This window comes from Anabrus simplex, chromosome 10, assembly GCF_040414725.1.
Source record: "Anabrus simplex isolate iqAnaSimp1 chromosome 10, ASM4041472v1, whole genome shotgun sequence".
Classification (NCBI taxonomy): Eukaryota; Metazoa; Arthropoda; class Insecta; order Orthoptera; family Tettigoniidae; genus Anabrus; species Anabrus simplex.
Window position 1 is genome coordinate 132,561,741 of NC_090274.1, and position 24,154 is coordinate 132,585,894.

At 39.9% G+C, this 24,154-nt stretch overlaps 1 protein-coding gene across 2 annotated transcripts in view; it reads left to right on the forward strand.

The window, feature by feature from the left end:
• The window catches only part of LOC136881980 (zinc finger protein 415), a 127,454-nt gene that overhangs the window by 29,820 nt on the left and 73,480 nt on the right, over nt 1–24,154 (forward strand). For both annotated transcript variants that reach the window (XM_067154458.2, XM_067154459.2), the window contains exons 2-3: nt 786–868; nt 1,276–1,365. In XM_067154458.2, the coding sequence (XP_067010559.2) occupies nt 786–868; nt 1,276–1,365 (173 nt within the window). The remainder of the gene's footprint in view (nt 1–785; nt 869–1,275; nt 1,366–24,154) is intronic.

A 24,154-nucleotide genomic window follows, 5' to 3' on the forward strand; every position in this document is an offset into this window, starting at 1 on the left:
TTTACGTGCCAGTAAATCTACCGACATGAGGCTGACGTATTTGAGCACCTTCAAATACCACCGGACTGAGGCAGGATTGAACGTGCCAAGTTGGGACAATTCTAATTGGATGGTACAGTAACTGGATCTCTATTAAGCAGTCTATGGTTGAGTTTTAATTGATATTGTCATATGTCATTACACAACAAGGAGTATTAATTAGACTGTTTGTTTTCACCCTTCAGAAATCCATTGACCTCTGCCAAGTTTGAACCTATGATCTTAGGATTCAGAGTCCAACAATCAATCAGTATTCTTGAGAAGGAGCTGTTATTTAGCGATTTCTCGAGATCTTTTGTGGACTCGGATGAATTAATTTTTTTTTGCTAGGGGCTTTACGTCGCACCGACACAGATAGGTCTTATGGCGACGATGGGATAGGAAAGGCCTAGGAGTTGGAAGGAAGCGGCCGTGGCCTTAATTAAGGTACAGCCCCAGCATTTGCCTGGTGTGAAAATGGGAAACCACGGAAAACCATCTTCAGGGCTGCCGATAGTGGGATTCGAACCTACTATCTCCCGGATGCAAGCTCACAGTCGCGCGCCTCTACGCGCACAGCCAACTCGCCCGGTGATGAATTAATATAAACAGCAAATCAGTACCTCACATTGGCCTGTGATTCCTCTTTGATTTAGTCTTGTTTTTAGAATTACTAAACAAATACAAACACATTAACATTATTTAGGTTCACATTGTAAATTCCACATTTCAAAATGACATTTCTTACTGTTGCTGTCCACTTGTAGGTTCTAAAGCTAGTACGGAGGAAGTTGTCTTCATCAAATGTGAGCCAGGATTATCGATGGATGAAGAAGATTCATCAAATTTTGTGAGTGGATATTTGACATTATGAAACTTACATTTATAAGATAAGGGAGATCAGAAAATTGAAGTTTGTGATTCATTTTATATTTTGACTTTTAATGGAGTTTTTTACTAAAAGCAGCAGATGGGAATCCATTGGAGCTTATGCATATTCAGAACTTTGCATTTATACATATCAAAGATCCAAAATTTAACTGTTATATTACCAAGTGACATAAAAATTTGAACTTCATCTTATGTCCCGATGTGGAAATGAAGGTAACCAAACAACATTAAGTGCAATTTTTGATCTGCTGATTTATTGTCATATCATAAGTTTAGTACTGTGACCATATCTGCTAGACATTTTCATACCTTAGCGCTGCTCTCTGTTGTAAAGTAAAACAGTAACGGTCTTTATGTGTTTCCCAGGGTACAAATGTCGAGTTGCCACAAGTAAAGGCTGAACCAGGTTTCGAGAATGAAATTCCAGGCATCATCAAAGAGGAACAGAATAATGTGGTAATCCAATCTCTTCCCTGTTAGCTCTCTGTTTTTTTAGACTAGCTATTATTATCTGTGTTTAATTCTTTTTTTATTGATATGCTTGATTTCTCCGTTTAAATATTCACACTGCAACACTTGTTAACAATGAATGCCTCATTGAATTAAGAATTTAGCTATTGATTCCTCCATTAATATCTATGAAGGTCTTTTCTTCATTTGTGATTCTTTCAGCCCCGTTATCTATCATCATCATCATCATCATCATCATCATCATAGGAACCATACTGCAGTACTCAGGTGTTCACAGTATTTAGTATCAACGTTAATTATGATAAAGTATCCATTTATTTATTTGTGGTCCTTTTCCAATTTTATAATACTGTATCAAGATAAGTTTGCAAGAAAGGAACTAGTGATAATGCATAAATTAAAATCTCTCTTAACATACTCTTGTCAAACAGAACATGCTTCTATGTCTAATTACCAGCCATGTTGCTTACTTTCATAAATAAAGACAGTGCTAAGCAAAATATTTATAACTTACTTAGGCCTACTTACTTATTTCCTGTTGCTCCTCCTGGAGCATAGGGCTTCCGTGAAACACTTCCATCTGTTCCTGTTGTTGGCTAACCTCTTCACTTTGTTCCAAGTTTTCCCCACTGTAAGACATTCCTATTCGATCATCTTTTTCTAGGTCTTCTTCGAACGTCCGCACTTTCTAGCGCCTTGGGGGTTCCACTGTTGTGCACACTAGTCATGTACTAGACACACCAAATCATTAATGATCAGCCTAAACTAGTCTAACTTTTACTATGTGATGTTTTTATGAACAATTTACAATTGTCAACTGAGGATGACCCCATAGGGGTCGAAACTAGTCTTGAATATTTGTAATGTAAAATAAACTCGTATTGATAAGGTGGAGAATTGTATATATATTGTTTTTATGTAAAGTAATATCCATCAATACGGAAATGAAACTTATAAACAACAGTGGAAAAGCCAACCAGGCAAGAAGAATAGCACACAGATATCAAAATCTGAAGATTAAGATCACAAATATTGTCAAAAACATCACTTTCTTAAAACAATGCCTACTTAATAATCTAACTCCTAAATTTCTTAGGAAATATAATAATAAACATAGAAGCACATATCAAACCCAAAACACCCAAAACAAAACCAATCGAATATGGCTGAAAGAAGAAATTAAATTCATGTATAGGAAAAAACAACACCTAAACACACAAATGTATGAAGCGCACCTTAAAGCCTCACATGAGCTACCACACACATACTGGAGCAATTTCCAACAAATAACTAACGAAAAGATAGAAAACATAGCTATACAGAAGCAGAATACCTTAAACAAGAAACTTAACGCACTCAAGACATCACTAAACCAAACCAACCATACACAACATAGACAACATATTACTGTTTCTATTGATAACAACCAACATATTTTCCATCCCCCACTCCAAAACCTAACTAACACAACATTCAATGAAAAAGAAACAATTATACTGAGCAAGGGACCAAAACATAACTGGAAAAACTATTCAGTATTTGAAAACATAGCCACCATTATTACTGAAACAGAAGATGCTCTAAATAAAATACCCCAAGAAAAACAAAATGAAATTAGATACGAAATCAAAAAAACACTACCACAATATGTTGATAAGATCACTCAAAAACCTCAGAATCAAGATATCACAAACCAAACACAAATTAAGGTACTCAAAAATAAAATACAGCAAAATAACCTAATAGTAACAAAGGCAGATAAAGGAAACACTACAGTTATTATGGATAAAGAGGAATATATAACAAAAACAAAAACCTGCTTTCAAGATGAAACCTTTCAAATTAAGACTAAAGATCCCACTAACAGTATCCAGAAAAACTTAAAAATTCTCCTAAAAAACACCAATTTTCTTATGAACGAACAGGAAACTGCAAAATTAACCACTATGAATCCAGGGATACCTACAGCTAAAGCTTATCCTAAGATCCATAAAAACAACATTCCTATGAGACCCATAATAAATTATAGACCAAGCCCCATTTATAAATTATCCAAATACATACAAAAATTCCTCAAAAAACATTATGTTTTTCAAGCAAACAAAACCATAAAAAACTCAATAGATTTTTGCAACATTACTAAGAATATTAGAATAGAACATTTTTACAAGCTAGCTACATATGATATAACAAACATGTATCCTAATATACCCACACAAAAAACTATCACTATCATAGAATCCAACCTTTATAACCACAGTAAGCTAAGCAAATTGGAAATAGATGAATTTATTAAACTTCTACAATTTGCTATCAATAACAACTATTTCAAGTTCCATGACACTATTTATCAACAAAAAGGATTACCCATGGGATCACCAATATCAGGCATAATAGCTGATATATATATGGATCACTTAGAACATCAAGAAATTAAAAAAATAGAAAATATAATCTATTGGTGCAGGTTTGTCGATGATGCATTTATAATCATGGACAACAGACATACTAATGAAAACATAATCCTAGAACAACTAAATAAAATAGATCCCCACATTAAATTTACCATGGACACTGAACACAACAACACCATAAACTACTTAGATATATCCATAACCAGACATAACAACCACCTAACATACAATATATATAGGAAACCTACCCACACATCAAATACAATAAAGATAGACTCCACCCACCCACATGCCCATAAAAGAGCTGCATACTATAGTATGATTCATAGAGCATACAACATTCCACTTTCAAAAGAAAATCTAAATAAAGAACTAAACACAATCCATGAAATAGCAAAACAAAATGGATACAAAAGAGAAATGATAAACCGGATCATCAATAAAGTCAAAAACCAACCTAAAACCAAGTTAACCAGAATCACTAAAAATAAAAAAGAATATGCACTGTTTACTTATAACAATAACCATATACATCCCATAACAAACATCTTCAAAAAACAAGGCCTAAAAATAGCATACAAAACAGCACGAAACAACACCAACATACTATACAATTCCAAATTAGTTAATAACACAAACAAATACAATCATTCAGGAGTCTATCGCCTAAAATGTAACGACTGCCAAGCCAGCTATATAGGACTTACCGGTAGAAGTTTTTTAATACGATATAATGAACATGTAAACGCCGTCAAACACAGACATTTTTCAGCTATGGGTCAGCATATTGACGATCAAAAACATAATTTCACAGACATTAAGAACGACATGCAAATCCTTAACATGAACCCAAAAAGTCCCTTACTCAGTATAACAGAAGAATTTTATATAAATTTAGACAAATATGTGAATCCAAACTCCAACCTAAATGAAAGTATAGACAGAAACAACATCCTTTTTCATGCAGTAATTCCCTTATTAAAAGATTTCTATATCAAAAGAATAAACAAGCAAAAATCGATATGTTCAAATCAACCGCCTCAAAACCCTCTCCCCTCCAACCCCACTCCTATTACTAACACTCCACCTACCCCCCCAAACCTCCCCTCTACCGCCGCTAACTACAATCTCAGAGCTACGCGCACCAGATCCCAACAGGCAGCTACTAAGAACGCACGGCTTCAGCACTTTACGTAAGTAAACGACATACGTTTCACTACCACACTTTCTATCCACAACATTATCACACTTTTATTTCTATTTCCAGACACTCCACCTTGGTTTCTCATAACATACCAGCTTCCAGAACGCACCAAGACGCATAACTTTCATCATATTTGACTAATGCCACCAATCTTAAACATCGCGTCTACGGAAGAAAACATGCTCCATTAACATTTTTAATAACTTTAACATCTGTAGCTGCCAATAGATCTTCAGATAAACAACAGCATTACCTAATTTGCAGTGGATCATTATAATACTAATTACCTATACATCTTATATTTTTATGGATCCACTTTGTTGGAACGATATATATACAAATCCATTTATTCCAAATCAGTGTATATGCTGTACTGCACACTAACAGCACCAGTGTAATGAGTTTTTATACTAGACATGTGTGGCATACATACCACTGTTTTTGATTATATGCCCATTTTTACAATATTTTAATGTCCACATTAGCATATATTTTTATTCAATTTTAACCTCACACTAAGTTTCAATCAGAATGTAATGACTTTACAAAATGAATTTAGCTTCTAGTATGTACAAATGCAAGATGTTGCACTGATACTTAAATCAAAAATGTTCAAGCCTGTGTTCTATTATATCATGTGACTAATCAACAGCCAATTCTGTAAATATTTGAACTTGTCACTGTTAAGTTACACAAACATATCTGTGTTCCATACTATTTAACTTAAAATTGGATAGTAGTAGCAGTAGGTAATATGTGTCTTTATGAACAATGCACACTAGTCATGTACTAGACACACCAAATCATTAATGATCAGCCTAAACTAGTCTAACTTTTACTATGTGATGTTTTTATGAACAATTTACAATTGTCAACTGAGGATGACCCCATAGGGGTCGAAACTAGTCTTGAATATTTGTAATGTAAAATAAACTCGTATTGATAAGGTGGAGAATTGTATATATATTGTTTTTATGTAAAGTTGGGGGTTCCAGTCGAGCGCTGTCCTTTCAGTGGCTCCAGCGGGCTTCCTTAAAGTACGTCCTATCCAACGCCATTTTGTCTCTCTTATCTGCATTTCAATTGGATGGTGATTAGTTTGTTCCCATAGATCTTCATTTGAAATAACATCCGGCCATCTTCTGTTGATGATACGTCTTAGGCAGCGATTCACGAACACTTGGAGTTGTTTATTCCTCTTCTGGGTAACTTTCCACGTTTCACAGCTGTAAAGCAGAGCGGACTTAACATTTGTGTTAAAAAGTCGTAGCTTAGTTTTTCTAGAAATGTTCTTGTTTCTCCATATAGGATACAATTGAACAAAAGCGCCATTTGCTTTCCTGACTCTTAATGTCTTCTTCTGCTCCTCTAGTCATAGTAACCATACTCTCAACATGTATGAAGGAGTCTACTTGTTCTATCTCTTTATTATCTATAGACAATTTATCATCAATCTTGGAATTGACCCTCATCTCCTTGGTCTTATTAATATTTATTTTAAGTCCAGCATTCTCTGCCTCCTCCTTCAACCACTTAATCTTCTCTTCCATATCTCTGAACCGTTGAGCCAGTAGGCAGATGTCGTCTGCAAAAACAAGGTCTTCTAACCTATCTTGTAAGCCCCACTGGATCCTCCTTTTCCGACCGCGATACACTTTCCTCAGCACACTATCCAACACAAGTAGGAAAAGCATCGGAGAAAAAATACAGCCCTGTCAAACTCCCGAGATCACATGTATTGGTTCAGATCTCCCATATGCAGAACCTGACATTTGTAACCCTCGTACATATCCCTTATAATATTCAGAATCTTTTGTGGTATACCATATTTTTCAAGTGTTTGCCACATAACTTTTCTATTTACAGGGTCGAAGGCCTTCTCAAAATCAATGAAAGTCAATTAGAGGGTGTTCTGCCATTCTGCACTTTGTTCCAAGATGATTCTCAGAGTGATTATGAGGTCTACACAACTACGGTGTTTACGATAACCAGCCTGTTCCCTTCTAAAGCGCAATTCCACAACATCCTTCACCCGCTCTAAAATGATCCTTGAAAGCACCTTACTTGGTACCGACAAGAATGTAATTCCCCTCCAATTATCACACTTAGTAATATCTCCTTTCTTTGGTATCTTAACAATCAGGCCTTTCTTCCATTCAGCTTGTAGTTTATTTTTCATTCCAGATCCTTTCCAAAAGGGGGTGCAATAATTTTGCCGAGGTCTCAACATCTGCCTTAAGTATTTCTGGCATGATATTATCCATACCTGGTGCTTTTCCAATTCTTATCTGTTTTAAGGCCTTCTCTACTTCTGAACAGGTTGGAGGATGTAAATTTATTCTTGGATCACTATCTACTGGTTCCATTTGTTGGTTACCATTCTGTTCTCTATCTCCATTGAGCAACTCTGAGAAATGTTCCTTCCATCTCTGTAGCTGTTCTTCCTGGGTGGTCAGTAGTTCACCTCTCTTGTTTTTAATGGGTTTATTCATGATAAATCCTCTCCTTGACAGTTTTATTGTGATACTATACAATTCCTAAGCATCTCCCCTTGCTGATGCCTCTTCTGCCATTTGTGCTGGTTCATCCACCCACTGTATATTATCTTTTCTTATGTTTTTCTTCACACTCTTATCAGCTTCCACATATTCCTTTTGTGCTGCAGCTTTCTGTTGTCTTGTTTTACACATATTAATCTTTGCCTTAACTAGCTTTCTAGCCTCTACTTTTTGCCAAGTATCATCAGACATCCATTCCTTCTTGAGATAATTGTGAAATCCAAGCACCTTCTCACTAACTTCTAAATATGTGTCCCTGACTTTCTTCCATGATCATTCAACATCCATCATAAGTTCTGGTTCAACAGCAAGAGCTTCAAAGCAGTTTCTTAATTCTATCTGGAATTCTTTCCTTTTACTTTCATCTTGCAATTTACCTGAATCAAATTTCTTGTTTCGCCTTTCAAATTTTCTTCTACTTGCCAAAATTTCATTCTAAACTCTGCAATTACCAGATGATGATGACTTCCAATATCTGCCTCTCTTTTATTTCTAACATCAGTCATTGATCCTCTAAACGTTCTACTTATGGCGATGTTGTCTATTTGGTTTCCTGTAACCTGATCTGGTGACACCCATGTAATCTTATGGCATCGTTTATGAGGGAATAAAGTGCCACCCACTACCAAATCATGGCTAGCACAGAAATCAATGAAAAACTCCCCATTTTCGTTACAGTCACCAACTCCATGCACTCCCATAATTTGTTCCAGCCCCTCATTGTTAGAACCAACCTTTGCATTTAAATCCCCCATGACAATAATAATATCCCTCTTTCCCAATCTCTTAATAGTCTCATTAGCTGGCAGTAGAATTTTTCCTTTTTTTCAATCTCTGACATTTCTGTGGGAGCATAACACTGGATCACAGTCACATTGCAAACCTGGGTCTTGAATCGAGCTGTCATCAGTCATTCTGAGATGGGTTTCCAATCAAGGAGCTCCTTTTTGCAGTTTCATTGAACAGCAATCCTACACCTTCTCTATGTTCTGCATCCTCCCCATTTGTCTAGAATACAGGAATGTGCAACTATTAAGAGTGTGTACTTCTCCAAAGTCTGGCCACCGTACTTCACTTAATCCAAGGATATCCAGCCTGTATTCCTCCATCACTTCCACTTGCTTCAATTTACTACTCTCTCTCAGGGTTCTGACATTCCAAAAACCTATTCTCGTTTTACATTTCATGCCAAAAGTCGTCAACTTATTATCCATCTGGTTGTGTTGGTTTCTTTAATAGTTTCTTTAATAGTATAATATAATAATATAATTATACTGGGCGAGTTAGCCGTGCGCGTAGAGACGCGCGGCTGTAAGCTTGCATCCGGAAGATAGTAGGTTCGAATCCCACTATCGGCAGGCCTGAAGATGGTTTTCCGTAGTTTCCCATTTTCACACCAGGCAAATGCTGGGGCTGCACCTTAATTAAGGCTGCTTCCTTCCAACTCCTAGGGCTTTCCTATCCCATCGTCGCCATAAGACCTATCTGTGTCGGTGCGACGTTAAGCCCCTAGCAAAAAAATATATATATAATTCAAAATCAAATCAAAATCTCTTTATTTGCAAATGAGGTGTCTACCTCGGTGGCAAATGGTACACTAAAATACATTATTGTCAAGCACTAAATATTAAATTAACAAGAGAAGAAAATTTTTCCTATAATACAATATTATACAATTTATGCTAACAATGTTTTCTATTAAACACACACCTCATCCTTAATAAATTGATATTGTTTACAAAATTCTACTTATAATATCTTCTGTACTACTTACAAATATAGTCAACTGATATACAGTATGTGGAATTACTTCTAATGACACTATACGACTGGTATAACATAATTATTTACATTGCATATCTTTATTTACTTTTTTTTTTTTTTACCCGTTCTGGATCCTAAGTAGCATACCGACCTGCTGCGTCTTAACCAGAGCCCCTTTTGCCACCACTTTTCAGAGTTCCTGAAGGGCCTTCACAGGTACCGTAGCGGTCCCAGGGCCCTCGAAGTCCCCACTGTACTTCACCCCTACAGGCAGTCCCCTACTTTGGCTGTCCTAACTCCTTAGACCAGGGGATGGAATTAATTTATTCACACACATTTTTTTAATTTACAATAACCTGCACTGGTCGAATGCCCTCTAACACTTCATTTATTTTCTCTGTTGCTGTTTATTCTCTTCTTGAATATCTGTACAGATTTTGGAAAAGGATCAAACACTACCCCTGGTGAACTGTTCCACTCCTTCAAACCCTTCCCAATGAATGAAAATTTACCCCAATCGCTTCTGCTAAAATTCCTTCTAATTTTATATTTGTTGTCAGTCCTGCCGATATAATTATTTTCCAACTGAAGCCTCTCACGGATATCTCCCCATGCTTCTTCTCCTGTATAGGCTCTATATAATCCTATAAGTCTAGTTTTCTCCCTTCTCTTACTTAAAGTTTCCCACCCAAGTTCCTTTAACATTTCTGATACACTACTCTTTCTCCTGAAATCCCGTGTTACAAATCTTGCTGCTTTCCTCTGCACACTATCTATTTCTTTTATTAGGTATTCTTGGTGAGGATCCCAAACACTGTTTGCATATTCCAATAATGGACGAACCATACTCAAGTAACTTTTTTCTTTTAATTCTTTGTTGCATCCTTTAAGTAGCCTCATTATGACATGTAATGATCTGTATGCTTTCCCAACAATGTCATCAATATGACCCTTCCAGTGCAAATTGCTTTCAAATCTCACACCTAAGTATTTGCACTTGCCATCTTTTGGGATAACTACCTCATCCAAAGTATATTCAAATTCAGTTTTAAAGCTCCTGTTTGTAAAAGTTGTAACAGTTGATTTGCCTCCATTAACCTTCATATTATTTTCTTCAACCCATTGTTGGATACTTTCAAGGTCTCTTTGTAATTCTGAACAATCCTCAATGTTGTTTATTTCCTTATAAACAATTATGTCATCTGCATACAATCTTACTTTTGATGTTATATTGTTCCCTAAATCATTTGCGTATATTAAGAAAAGTAACAGACCGATTATACTACCCTGTGCAATTCCCTTCCAAACTTTTTCTTCCTGAGATACAATATTTCCTACTTTGACTTTCTGAACCGTTGAATTTAGAAATGCTTTTATCCAACGTGTAACCCTTACGTCCAATCCTATTCCCTCCAATTTCTTTAATAATATTCCATGTTCCACTCTATCAAAGGCTTTGGAAAGATCTATGGCTATGCAATCTAACTGACCTCCTGAATCCAACTGATCTGATATGTCCTTATTATAGTATAATATTTTATATTTAAGGCTGTGTGAGTTGTTAGCCTACAGCAACCCGAGCTTGTTGGTGGGACTGCCATCTAAGCCTCAAAGCCTGCTGTTTTCTGCTTTTGTAGATCCCTCTTCACCACAAGGCAGTGGTTCCCCTTGTTTCATTAAACCCCATGGGAAGAGGGTTGTCTCGTCTGCCAGATTTCCCATTCCAAAAGTATCTTTTTCCGCTGCATCTGCCATTGAGGACTTCACCAGAGCCCCGTTAGCCGTCACTTTTCAGGGTTCCTGTAGGGCCTTCACACCTACCGTAGCGGTCATGGGGCACAGTCCCTGCTGTACATCACCCCTGCAGGCAATCCCTTACTTCATGCCGTTACCCACCTCCCACCACGTGGATGAGGGGTTGGACTTATGAGGGGCAAAATATTTATAACATATAATATTATTAGAAATGCATGAACTTTGTAGATTTCATCACTATTGTTTTTGGTTTGTAAACAACAGATTATTAGGTGCTCTGCCTACATTACACCGTTCAGTACTCTCATTCACATATGAGTCACCACCAGCATCCTCATCCATAGTCCATATTAGGTGCTCTGCCTATATTACACCGTTCAGTACTCTCATTCACATATGAGTCTCCACCAGCATCCTCATCCATAGTCCATATTAGGCGCTCTGCCTATATTACACCGTTCAGTACTCTCATTCACATATGAGTCACCACCAGCATCCTTATCCATAGTCAATATTAGGCGCTCTGCCTATATTACACCGTTCAGTACTCTCATTCACATATGAGTCTCCACCAGCATCCTCATCCATAGTCCATATTAGGCACTCTGCCTATATTACACCATTCAGTACTCTCATTCACATATGAGTCTCCGCCAGCATCCTCATCCATAGTCAATATTAGGCGCTCTGCCTATATTACACCGTTCAGTACTCTCATTCACAAATGAGTCTCCACCAGCATCCTCATCCATAGTCAATATTAGGCGCTCTGCCTATATTACACCATTCAGTACTCTCTTTCACATATGAGTCTCCACCAGCATCCTCATCCATAGTCAATATTAGGGGCTGTGCCTATATTACACCGTCCAGTACTCTCATACACATATGAGTCTCCACCAGCATCCTCATCCATAGTCAATATTAGGTGCTGTGCCTATATTACACCGTCCAGTACTCTCTTTCACATATGAGTCACCACCAACATCCTCATCCATAGTCAATATTAGGTGCTGTGCCTATATTACACCATTCAGTACTCTCTTTCACATATGAGTCTCCACCAGCATCCTCATCCATAGTCAATATTAGGCGCTCTGCCTCTATTACACCGTTCAGTACTCTCATCCACATATGAGTCACCACCAGCATCCTCATCCATAGTCCATATTAGGCGCTGTGCTTATATTACACCGTTCAGTACTCTCATCCGCATATGAGTCTCCACCAGCATCCTCATCCATAGTCAATATTAGGCGCTCTGCCTATATTACACCGTTCAGTACTCTCATCCACATATGAGTCACCACCAGCATCCTCTTCCATAGTCAATATTAGGTGCTGTGCCTATATTACACCATTCAGTACTCTCTTTCACATATGAGTCTCCACCAGCATCCTCATCCATAGTCAATATTAGGCGCTCTGCCTATATTACACCATTCAGTACTCTCATTCACATATGAGTCTCCACCAACATCCTCATCCATAGTCAATATTAGGTGCTGTGCCTATATTACACCATTCAGTACTCTCATTCACATATGAGTCTCCACCAGCATCCTCATCCATAGTCAATATTAGGCGCTCTGCCTATATTACACCGTTCAGTACTCTCATCCACATATGAGTCACCACCAGCATCCTCATCCATAGTCAATATTAGGTGCTGTGCCTATATTACACCATTCAGTACTCTCTTTCACATATGAGTCTCCACCAGCATCCTCATCCATAGTCAATATTAGGTGCTGTGCCTATATTACACCGTCCAGTACTCTCATCCACATATGAGTCTCCACCAGCATCCTCATCCATAGTCAATATTAGGCGCTCTGCCTATATTACACCATTCAGTACTTTCATTCACATATGAGTCTCCACCAACATCCGCATCCATAGTCAATATTAGGTGCTGTGCCTATATTACACCATTCAGTACTCTCATTCACATATGAGTCTCCACCAGCATCCTCATCCATAGTCAATATTAGGCGCTCTGCCTATATTACACCGTTCAGTACTCTCATCCACATATGAGTCACCACCAGCATCCTCATCCATAGTCAATATTAGGTGCTGTGCCTATATTACACCATTCAGTACTCTCTTTCACATATGAGTCTCCACCAGCATCCTCATCCATAGTCAATATTAGGTGCTGTGCCTATATTACACCGTCCAGTACTCTCATCCACATATGAGTCTCCACCAGCATCCTCATCCATAGTCAATATTAGGTGCTGTGCCTATATTACACCGTCCAGTACTCTCTTTCACATATGAGTCACCACCAACATCCTCATCCATAGTCAATATTAGGCGCTGTGCCTATATTACACCATTCAGTACTCTCTTTCACATATGAGTCTCCACCAGCATCCTCATCCATAGTCAATATTAGGCGCTCTGCCTATATTACACCATTCAGTACTCTCTTTCACATATGAGTCTCCACCAGCATCCTCATCCATAGTCAATATTAGGTGCTGTGCCTATATTACACCGTCCAGTACTCTCATCCACATATGAGTCTCCACCAGCATCCTCATCCATAGTAAATATTAGGTGCTGTGCCTATATTACACCATTCAGTACTCTCTATCACATATGAGTCTCCACCAGCATCCTCATCCATAGTCAATATTAGGTGCTGTGCCTATATTACACCGTCCAGTACTCTCTTTCACATATGAGTCACCACCAACATCCTCATCCATAGTCAATATTAGGCGCTCTGCCTATATTACACCGTTCAGTACTCTCATCCACATATGAGTCACCACAAGCATCCTCATCCATAGTCCATAGTTGGCGCTCTGCCTATATTACACCGTTCAGTACTCTCATCCACATATGAGTCTCCACCAACATCCTCATCCATAGTCAATATTAGGTGCTGTGCCTATATTACACCGTTCAGTACTCTCATCCACATATGAGTCACCACCAGCATCCTCATCCATAGTCAATATTAGGCGCTCTGCCTATATTACACCATTCAGTACTCTCTTTCACATATGAGTCTCCACCAGCATCCTCATCTATAGTCAATATTAGGTGCTGTGCCTATATTACACCGTCCAGTACTCTCATCCACATATGAGTCTCCACCAGCATCCTCATCCATAGTCAATATTAGGTGCTGTGCCTATATTACACCGTCCAGTACTCTCTTTCACATATGAGTCACCACCAACATCCTCATCCATAGTCAATATTAGGTGCTGTGCCTATATTACACCGTCCAGTACTCTCATCCACATATGAGTCTCCACCAGCATCCTCATCCATAGTCAATATTAGGTGCTGTGCCTATATTACACCGTCCAGTACTCTCTTTCACATATGAGTCACCACCAACATCCTCATCCATAGTCAATATTAGGCGCTGTGCCTATATTACACCATTCAGTACTCTCTTTCACATATGAGTCTCCACCAGCATCCTCATCCATAGTCAATATTAGGCGCTCTGCCTATATTACACCATTCAGTACTCTCTTTCACATATGAGTCTCCACCAGCATCCTCATCCATAGTCAATATTAGGTGCTGTGCCTATATTACACCGTCCAGTACTCTCATCCACATATGAGTCACCACCAGCATCCTCATCCATAGTCAATATTAGGCGCTCTGCCTATATTACACCATTCAGTACTCTCATTCACATATGAGTCTCCACCCGCATCCTCATCCATAGTCAATATTAGGCGCTCGGCCTATATTACACCGTTCAGTACTCTCATCCACATATGAGTCACCACCAGCATCCTCATCCATAGTCAATATTAGGTGCTGTGCCTATATTACACCATTCAGTACTCTCTTTCACATATGAGTCTCGACCATCATCCTCATCCATAGTCAATATTAGGTGGTGTGTCTATATTACACCATTCAGTACTCTCTATCACATATGAGTCTCCACCAGCATCCTCATCCATAGTCAATATTAGGTGCTGTGCCTATATTACACCGTCCAGTACTCTCTTTCACATATGAGTCTCCACCATCATCCTCATCCATAGTCAATATTAGGTGCTGTGCCTATATTACACCGTTCAGTACTCTCATCCGCATATGAGTCTCCACCAGCATCCTCATCCATAGTCCATATTAGGTGCTGTGCCTATATTACACCATTCAGTACTCTCTTTCACATATGAGTCTCCACCAGCATCCTCATCCATAGTCAATATTAGGTGCTGTGCCTATATTACACCGTTCAGTACTCTCATTCACATATGAGTCTCCACCAGCATCCTCATCCATAGTCAATATGAGGCGCTGTGCCTATATTACACCGTCCAGTACTTTCATTCACATATGAGTCACCACCAACATCCTCATCCATAGTCCATAGTTGGCGCTCTGCCTATATTACACCGTTCAGTACTCTCTTTCACATATGAGTCACCACCAACATCCTCATCCATAGTCCATATTAGGCGCTCTGCCTATATTACACCGTTCAGTACTCTCTTTCACATATGTGTCACCACCAGCATCCTCTTCTATAGTCAGTATTGTAACCATTACTACAGCGGTTACAATCGTAAAGGGAGGAAAGTAAGTGCAATTACGCAGTACCAAAAACCACTACACACTTAGTGAAACATCGGCTGAAACTGCACGGAGCTCCGCCAATAAAAGCGTTAGTAAATATCATTAGGGCCAACTAGATGACAATAAACCAGGAAGGTGGGAAGGAGCTGGGAGCCTACCAAGGGCATGGAGATGGCTTAGGTTGCAGTTTCTGAAATAATCAACCGTGATCCTTAGTGATCCTTAATTTTCAAAAATATTATTTACCAAACTATTTTACAAATGAATTCCGAACAAATTCAGCCATGCGGAAGGTACCGACACATAACTATAGTAAAATACAACTGACATGTTCTGTTGAGGCATACCAATTATTAAAACACATTTCTTGACAATAGCTTCCTATAAGTTCAAAGAATCAAGCAAATACCATACATTGAAATACAACCCAGGTCGTACAATACAATTTAGAGTGAAGTTAAACGTACCTTTCAAAATATCTGCACAACATAACTGAAAAAGGGTAAAATCAGAAATATCTAAACTTGGCACAGAGGCCAGTTCAACTTGGTCACATACCAAAAACACTTCTGATACGTGGCAGTGGAAAACTAGTGTGTGTCTAGTGACACGGAACTACTAGAGGCAAAACCCCAAGGTAAATTCATAAAACTACAATTTACATGTTTAGTGAAACATGGAAAATGGAATGCCTCAGAAACAAACAGGCAAGCCCAGCTGAAAAGCTAAGGCATCCGAAATAATTGAGTGGTGAGTCTGGGTAAGGTTAGAGCAAACTCCTATATGAAAAAGCAAGCGAACATTAAGTGAAATTTAAGGTGGAACAGAGTGCTTACCCCAAAGTGACCCATCCCGGTAGCGAGACGACGTCAAAATTTCAGACAACCAGATAGATCGCTCACAGACCACAGACAGACCTTGAAATGCTGCCTCGTTCTCTTTAAAAAGGAAACCGTGGCCTTGGAGAAGCCAATCAGAATGCAGGGTCCTGCCTATCGCCACCCAGATTCACCAGTCACAGCTCTTACTTCAGTCGCAATGTTAAAATACTTTCTCGAATACATGCGATCGTGAATCTTCCATTTCCAGAATAGTCAGAAAATACTTTTTAGAATACATAACCAACAAAAGGCAACACACCCTGTTCAAAAATTCATGTGACAACTTTCTGGACAGTTCGAATAAATATAGAAATGAAATCTACTATTTACAAATACCATATGTTACCAAAATATTACACTGTATAGGTTAGGTCGTTACATGGAATACAAATAAAACATATCACCACACTTCAGATCATACAGTAAGTACTACGGAAGGTTTACAAATAAAGTCTTCAACAATCACTTCCCACTTCCAATACATTCTATACCTGTGACATCTTCCTCCCTCCCGAAAGTTGAGCCACGCTTCACCCTTGACATAATTTTACTGGGGAGAAAGCAATCAATTTATAAAACGTTCTCACATAGTATAGACAGTAAAGATACATGATCCTAACCATCATGATTTCTTGAAGTTGACTTTCTGACAATAAACAAAACAAACTGTCACTACACCAAAGGTCCTTTCAGTAGCCTGGAGTTTGCGGTTTACCAATAATTTTCTAAAATAATAAAGGTGTTCATAGATCCACCTATTCAATAAATATCACGTAAAAGTCCACATGGATAGTCACGCTACACTTCAAAACACCTTCTGAACCTTTTACAATTGCTTTGACGATATCTACTCTGTCCACCAAAGGATGTACACTCTTTCCTTCTGCCAATTGTTAGTAATCCAGAACCTTACCGCTTTCTACTCAGACAATGTTCAAGGTCTCCTTTTAGGCAAGGTTATGGACTAAATATCTTGCACCACTTTTCCACACCAGTCACAGTACAGCTAGGCCACAGGTTCTCGCTGATGATGTTTGCCGCCAGCCCCCATTCAATTTCAGTCCAACCCAGGTAGCTATGTAAGTTGCAGTCTAGTGGTATCTTGCACCAAATAAGCAGATGGGTGAGACACCGTCCAGTCCTACTGCCTCCATTAGGACATACGTCACAGGATTGTGGTGCCAGACAGTAGCGCCCAAGGCACAGTGTGTGCCTCCCAACTTGGCACTTTAGGTTGCCGTCAGAAGAATCTGGTCACTGCAGCCACTGTAACATAAACAAACCGCAGCAGACAGGGGAATACTTGAGACCAAATTATGCTGCTGGGCTCAAAGATTTTGCGTAGAGTCACCCAATGGGTGACTTAATGAGTATGCAGTAGGGGCTCTCCCTCACACACCAGGGATATTAGGGCACTAGCCCCGGGGTAAGCACTATAATTCATTCATTTGACAAGTTTACAGTGGGGGGGAAAGGAACTACAGGAGTTTACCCTAAACCTGAAAATAAGGGGAATAAATTCCAAGCAGTGACCCTAAACTAAAACCTACCTAACTTATAATACTAAATCCATTACACAAGAGGATAGCTAAAGTATTTACCTACAAAATTACTTACCACTAACTTACAACAAAACTTATTATTAGCTTATAACTAAAACCTTATAAATTCCTTACTATAAACTTATCATTATCTTATAACTAAACTCTTACAAATAGCTTACAACTAGATCTACATGGTCACCAACAATGGTATTTACCCCTCCCTACCTGACTTACGGTAGATTGACCTGGGAGAGGTGGACTCTGCTGATCCTTTTCCTTGTTGGATCGCTCACCAATAATGTCACCGGGGTAAGGAACTTTAAGATGGTGCAGGGACCTTGAAATCTGGGGGCCAACTTGCTGATAACATGGTCCACAGCACTGCTGACGGGGTACGTTTTAATAAACACCTGGTCACCCACAGACAGATCATGCGGTCTTCGGCCGTGGTTGTAATTACGCTGGACCTTAGCCTAATAATCCTTCAAGTTCTTTTGTGCACGGTGCCAATTAGCTTGGATCTTTTCTGGGCTGGCATCGTCAGGCAGAAGATCATTAATTGACCAGAGATTAGATAGAGGAGAATTTGGAGTAAAAGCCAACATAAACGAAGCAGGGGTTTGCTTGTAGCTTTCATGGAGAGCAGTGTTAAATGCAAACGACAACCAATTTAGTGAGGAATCCCACTTGGAGTGGTCTGAGAAGTGATAAGCGATGAGGGCAGATCGCAGGTTACGATTCACTCTCTCAGCATAATTTGGCTTCGGGTAATACGGGGTAGTGGTTACATGAGCAATGGATAGATCAAAACAGAAAATCCGGAACTGGGCAGAAGTAAAGGCTCTTGTGTTATCACTTACCAAAAATTGACAGGGTCCAAATGAAGCAAATATGTGTTTCAAGCACGAGATGGTGGTGTTGGCATTAGCCATACGAGTGGGGAACAGCCACGTAAAATGCGAAAAGGCATCAACCCACACAAGTATGAAACGATGACCATTCTGAGATCTCGGGAAGGGCCCGATGTAGTCTTTGAACAGTGTCTGCATTGGGCGAGAAACTTGCTCGGAAGACAAGAGACCTAGACGTGTGTTCGGGGCAGGTTTACTGATGTTTCAAATCTTACAGGACTTGACAAGGGTACAGATCTCACTATCCATGGATTTCCAAATGAAGTAGTTACGAATTTTCTCTCTCGTTTTGAAAACGCCCAGATGATCGCCCACTGAGGTTTCATGAAAATATTTGAAGAGAGCCAGGATCAAGTTAGTTGTGACTACAATTTTGGTGTCTCTGCAACTGTGAGCAGGACAACACAGGACACCATTCTTAAGAATGTGGGGCTTAACATGCTCACCAGACTTAATCCTGTTGATAATACCTTTTAACTCAGCATCATCCTCTTGATGTTTGGGTATATCCTTGAAAAGGAAGGGAGAGTCAGTGAGAACTGCATAGACAAAAGCTGATACTTGTTCGGGAGAGGGGTCTGCCAGCTCTTTTTGAGGGTCAGAGCTGCCTGGATAGAACATCCTACTGAGGCCATCAGCCACAACGTTTTCCATGCCATGAATGTGGTGGGCTTCAAATCGGAAGGCTGAAATGCGCACTGCCCAATGTGCTAGACGACCGGTCCTTCATGGCTTGGCCAGTACCCAACTCAACGCCTGATTATCAGTTTCCAGATCGAAAGGAAGATGTTCCAGGTACATTCTGAAGCGTTCTAAAGAGAAAACAACAGCTAAGACTTCCAACTCATAAATAGAATAATTTCCCTCAGCAGTATTCAGGGCACGTGAAGCATAAGAAATAGTATGACGCCCTTCTTGAAATTCCTGAAGAAGAACACCAGATATGCCTGAGCACGAGGTGTCATTCTGAAGGATGAAGCGTTTAGAAAAGTCTGGCATAGACAGTACAGGAGCGTTACATAAGGCAGATTTCAAGTCCATAAAGACTTCGCATTGGGCATCACCCCACACAAATTTAGCATCCTTTCTTCTCAAGGCATTTAATGGGGCTGCATGTTCAGCAAAATTGGGAATGAATTTTTGAAAAAAATTAACTATGCCAATGAATCTGGCTATAGCCTTGACGTCCTTTGGAGGGGGAAAATTCTGGATGGCGGCAGTATGAGACTGATTGATTGAGACACTCCTCCCTGACACAATATGGCCTAAGGACATATGGGGTTGTGTGAAGGAAACCTTGGTGGCCTTGAGGGTTAGACCTGCTTTACGCAGTCTTTCAAGCACTTCGTTGAGATGGACAAGGTGTTCCTCGAAGATTTCACTAAAGATCACTAAATCGTCAAGGTAATTATAAACGAACTTGAACATGTCAGATAAAACAATCCAGTAACCGAGTAAGGACAGCCGCTCCAGTCGCCAACCAAACGGGACGCACTCAAATTCATATAGGTTCCAATTGGTCGCAAATGCTGTGAGATGCTTGGATTCTTCAGCAAGAGGTATCTGGTAATAGGCCTGATTTAAATCGAAGTGGTGAAAATTTTTGCATTAGTGAACTAAGAAAAACAAGAGTGCAAATCAGGAAGGGGGGCAGATTGGAGGACCACCTTACGGTTCAACATCCGATAGTACACTACAGGACAATAACCACCTTGCGGTTTAGGGACCAGAAACATGGGAGAAGAATAGGCTGACTTGGAAGGCCGTATCACTCCATCAGCGAGCATTTGATCAATAATAGCATTTAGGGCTTTCATTTTGGGAGGTGACAACCGATACGGAGGAGAGCGAATGAGTATGTTGTCCGTAACATCAATCTTATATTCTAATACATTGGTGTCACCTAATCTGTCGGTAAAGACATCAGGGAGTTTCCAAAGTTGATTGGCCTGCTCTTTGGGTAAATGATTAAAATCAAAAGCTTTTGGTTCGTCAGAATCTTCAGGAACAGCATGAACATGACAAGGCAGAATATGGGGAGCGATCACACAGCTCAAAGGTTCTCACACAAAATTTAAAATGGAATCTGTTGAACTGTAGGTCCAAAATCATGCCTGTCTTAGCAATAAAATTGGCACCCAATGGAAAATGGCAGGATAAATCTTTTGCCACTAGTACTGGCATTTTCCATGTAAAATCACGGACTCTAATCTTGACCTGTAGAGATCCTACAATGTTCAATGAATTGGAATTAGCACTATGGCAGGTTAAGGACACGAGTTCTAATGTAGGCTAGGTAACTTGCAAACAGTTTTCATAGAATCGTACCAGGTCTCACTCATCAAGCTGACACTACTCCCAGAGTCTAGTAACGCACAGACAGGTTCATTATTTACCTCTATGCATAAATTCGGTAGTTCACAAGAAGGTATGGCAGAAATCCTACAAGATTGCAAAATATGAACACCAGAGTCAGACTAGGAGCAATCATTAGCCTCAGAATTAAGTAAATCATTCAAGGTACAGTCATGATTGACAAGACAACAAGCCATGCTTTGGGGTTTACCATCAGAACTGGCGGTTAGTCATTTAGCACTACTATGGCCTGGGGGTCCAGAGCCAGAAGTTTTACATGGGCACTGCCTAGAGAAGTGCATATTTGATCGACAGTTACGGCAAGAAGAATTGGTGGAAGAGCCTCTACACATGGCAGGTTTTGCATTGCCTAACACCCCAACCTTGGGACAATCCCGCTTGAGATGAGCCGTGGAGCCACAGCTGAAGCACAAATGAGGATTACGTGAGTTGGAAGCAGGTGATGGGGTGGTTATAGAATCCTGAGGAGAGGGCATGCTCATAGGAGGTGGGGCTAATGTGAGGCGTAACTGGTCGGCATATCGAATGCCTTCAGCAGACACTGTAACGGCTTCCAACTGGGCGAACGTTGCTGGTTGGGGTGAAAGAGCCAGATATGATCTATAGTTCGGGGCGAGACCTTCAGTTATGTTGGCAACCATCTGGGCCTCTGAATAGTGAAGCTTGGAGCTTAATATCTTGAACATATTCCGATAATGACTCGTTGAGATGTTGTACTCTGAAATAGTGCTTCTGCACTAATGCAGACAAGGCACACCGAGCTCGATAGCTGCAGTCGCTTAAGTGCGGCCAGTATTCAGTATTCGGGAGATAGTAGGTTCGAACCCCACTATCGGCAGCCCTGAAAATGGTTTTCGGTGGTTTCCCATTTTCACACCAGGCAAATGCTGGGGCTGTACCTTAATTAAGGCCACGGCCACTTTCTTCCCACTCCTAGCCATTTCCTGTCCTATCGTCGCCATAAGACCTATCTGTGTCGGTGCGACGTAAAGCCAGTAGCAGACAAGGCACGAGCAGGAATGAAATATTCAATCACATGTGCATGAAATTATTCTACAGACCATCTTTCAGAAATGGCCCTGACAATATGCTCAGAAAGAGCTCCAGATACTTGCATGTATAGAATGTGAAATATGTGGTCGTTACTGAGATTATACACTACTGCCTGATCCTTAAACTCTGTTAGGAACCGAAGGAAGGAAATAACCTCATCACCTTAGTTAGCTGAAAATGTAGAGACTGCCTTAAACACAGTGGTCAACGGGTGAGGCAGATTAGAGAAAATCTGGGGAAAACAGGTGTAGGGGGTGCCTGGGAAAGCTTAGACTGGTCCAGGAGGCTTACTGAGGCATCGTACCTTTGATTCAAGTGCCCTTGTGAAACGGACGGAGCACAGGTTAGGTTAGGACTAACGTTAGCCTGCAACGTTATGGGCGCAAATAACCTCATTTGTGAAAGGTTCTCACAAATCTGAGAGACCATTGTGTAGGGGTTATGCAACCAAAAGTAGCACTAGATACCGGTGGCACTGAGACAGGGAGTGGTTTTGCACCAGTGCATCAGAACCGGGCTGATTAACAATAGAGGGCAGACACTAAGCCACAACAGAATAAGCAGTTGCCACAGGAAAGTTTGTACAGGTACCGACATGCAAAGGAGATAGATCTTTTGAATGACTTACAGGTATCCTAGTTCCTGACAATGAAACCGAAGATCCCAGGGCAGCATTAGTCACCTCAGACTCCTGAATAACACCAGCACGAGGTGTCAGAGTGCACACCTGATCAGCAACAGTTGCAGCACCAGAGTTAACACTGTCACATATTTCAGATGGGATATACACTTGAATTTCAGAAACTGTGTTATTCAACTTATTGCTTTCAAGCACACCACTAATTCTGTTGAAAATTCTTGAAAACTGTATTAGTAAGGCATGACATTCCAGCCGCTCAACTTCTGGCAGTTCGAGAGACAACAAATCTTTAATTCTGTCCAGGTAATGTAATAACTGCCCCTTAACCCGCGCTAATTGGTCATGCGAGGGCTCAGAAGCGCAAAAGGACACAAGAATGGCGTTAAATTCAGCTAACTTATCTTTAACCATGGCCAAAGACTCACACAACTCGTCCGTAGTTAACTCAGGTATGGTTATAGGTAGGTTAAGTGACTGTTTCAGTACGGTAGTGTCGTCTCTGACATTGCCTGTTGAATTAATTTTTCGGATACAAAGTTCATAATTGAGTTCTGCTTTTCTCAAATGGAAAGGATTAGGAACAGCGCGAGCCATCCTGATGGGTAGAAACAAGATTTCAAGCGATACCGAATCACAACTTTTATGGTGTTTTAGGTTAGGAATGATCACGGTTCACTTTTCTTCGTCCGCAACCTAGCACTTGCTTCTGCTACCAAAATGTAACCGTTACTAAAGCGGCTACACTAAACAAAACACTAAACATCATAAAGGGAGGAAAGTAAGTGCAATTACACAGTACCAAAATCCACTACACACTTAGTGAAACATCAGCTGAAACTACGCGGAGCTCCGCCGATAACAGCATTAGTAAATATCAGTAGGGCCAACTAGATGACAATAAACCAGGAAGGTAGGAAGGAGCTGGGAACCTACCAAAGGCATGGAGATGGCTTAGGTTGCAGTTTCTGAAATAATCAACCGTGATCCTTAGTGATCCTTAATTTTCAAAAATATTATTTACCAAAGGACTTTACAAATGAATTCCAAACAAATTCAGCCATGCGGAAGGTACCGACACATAACTATAGTACAATACAACTTA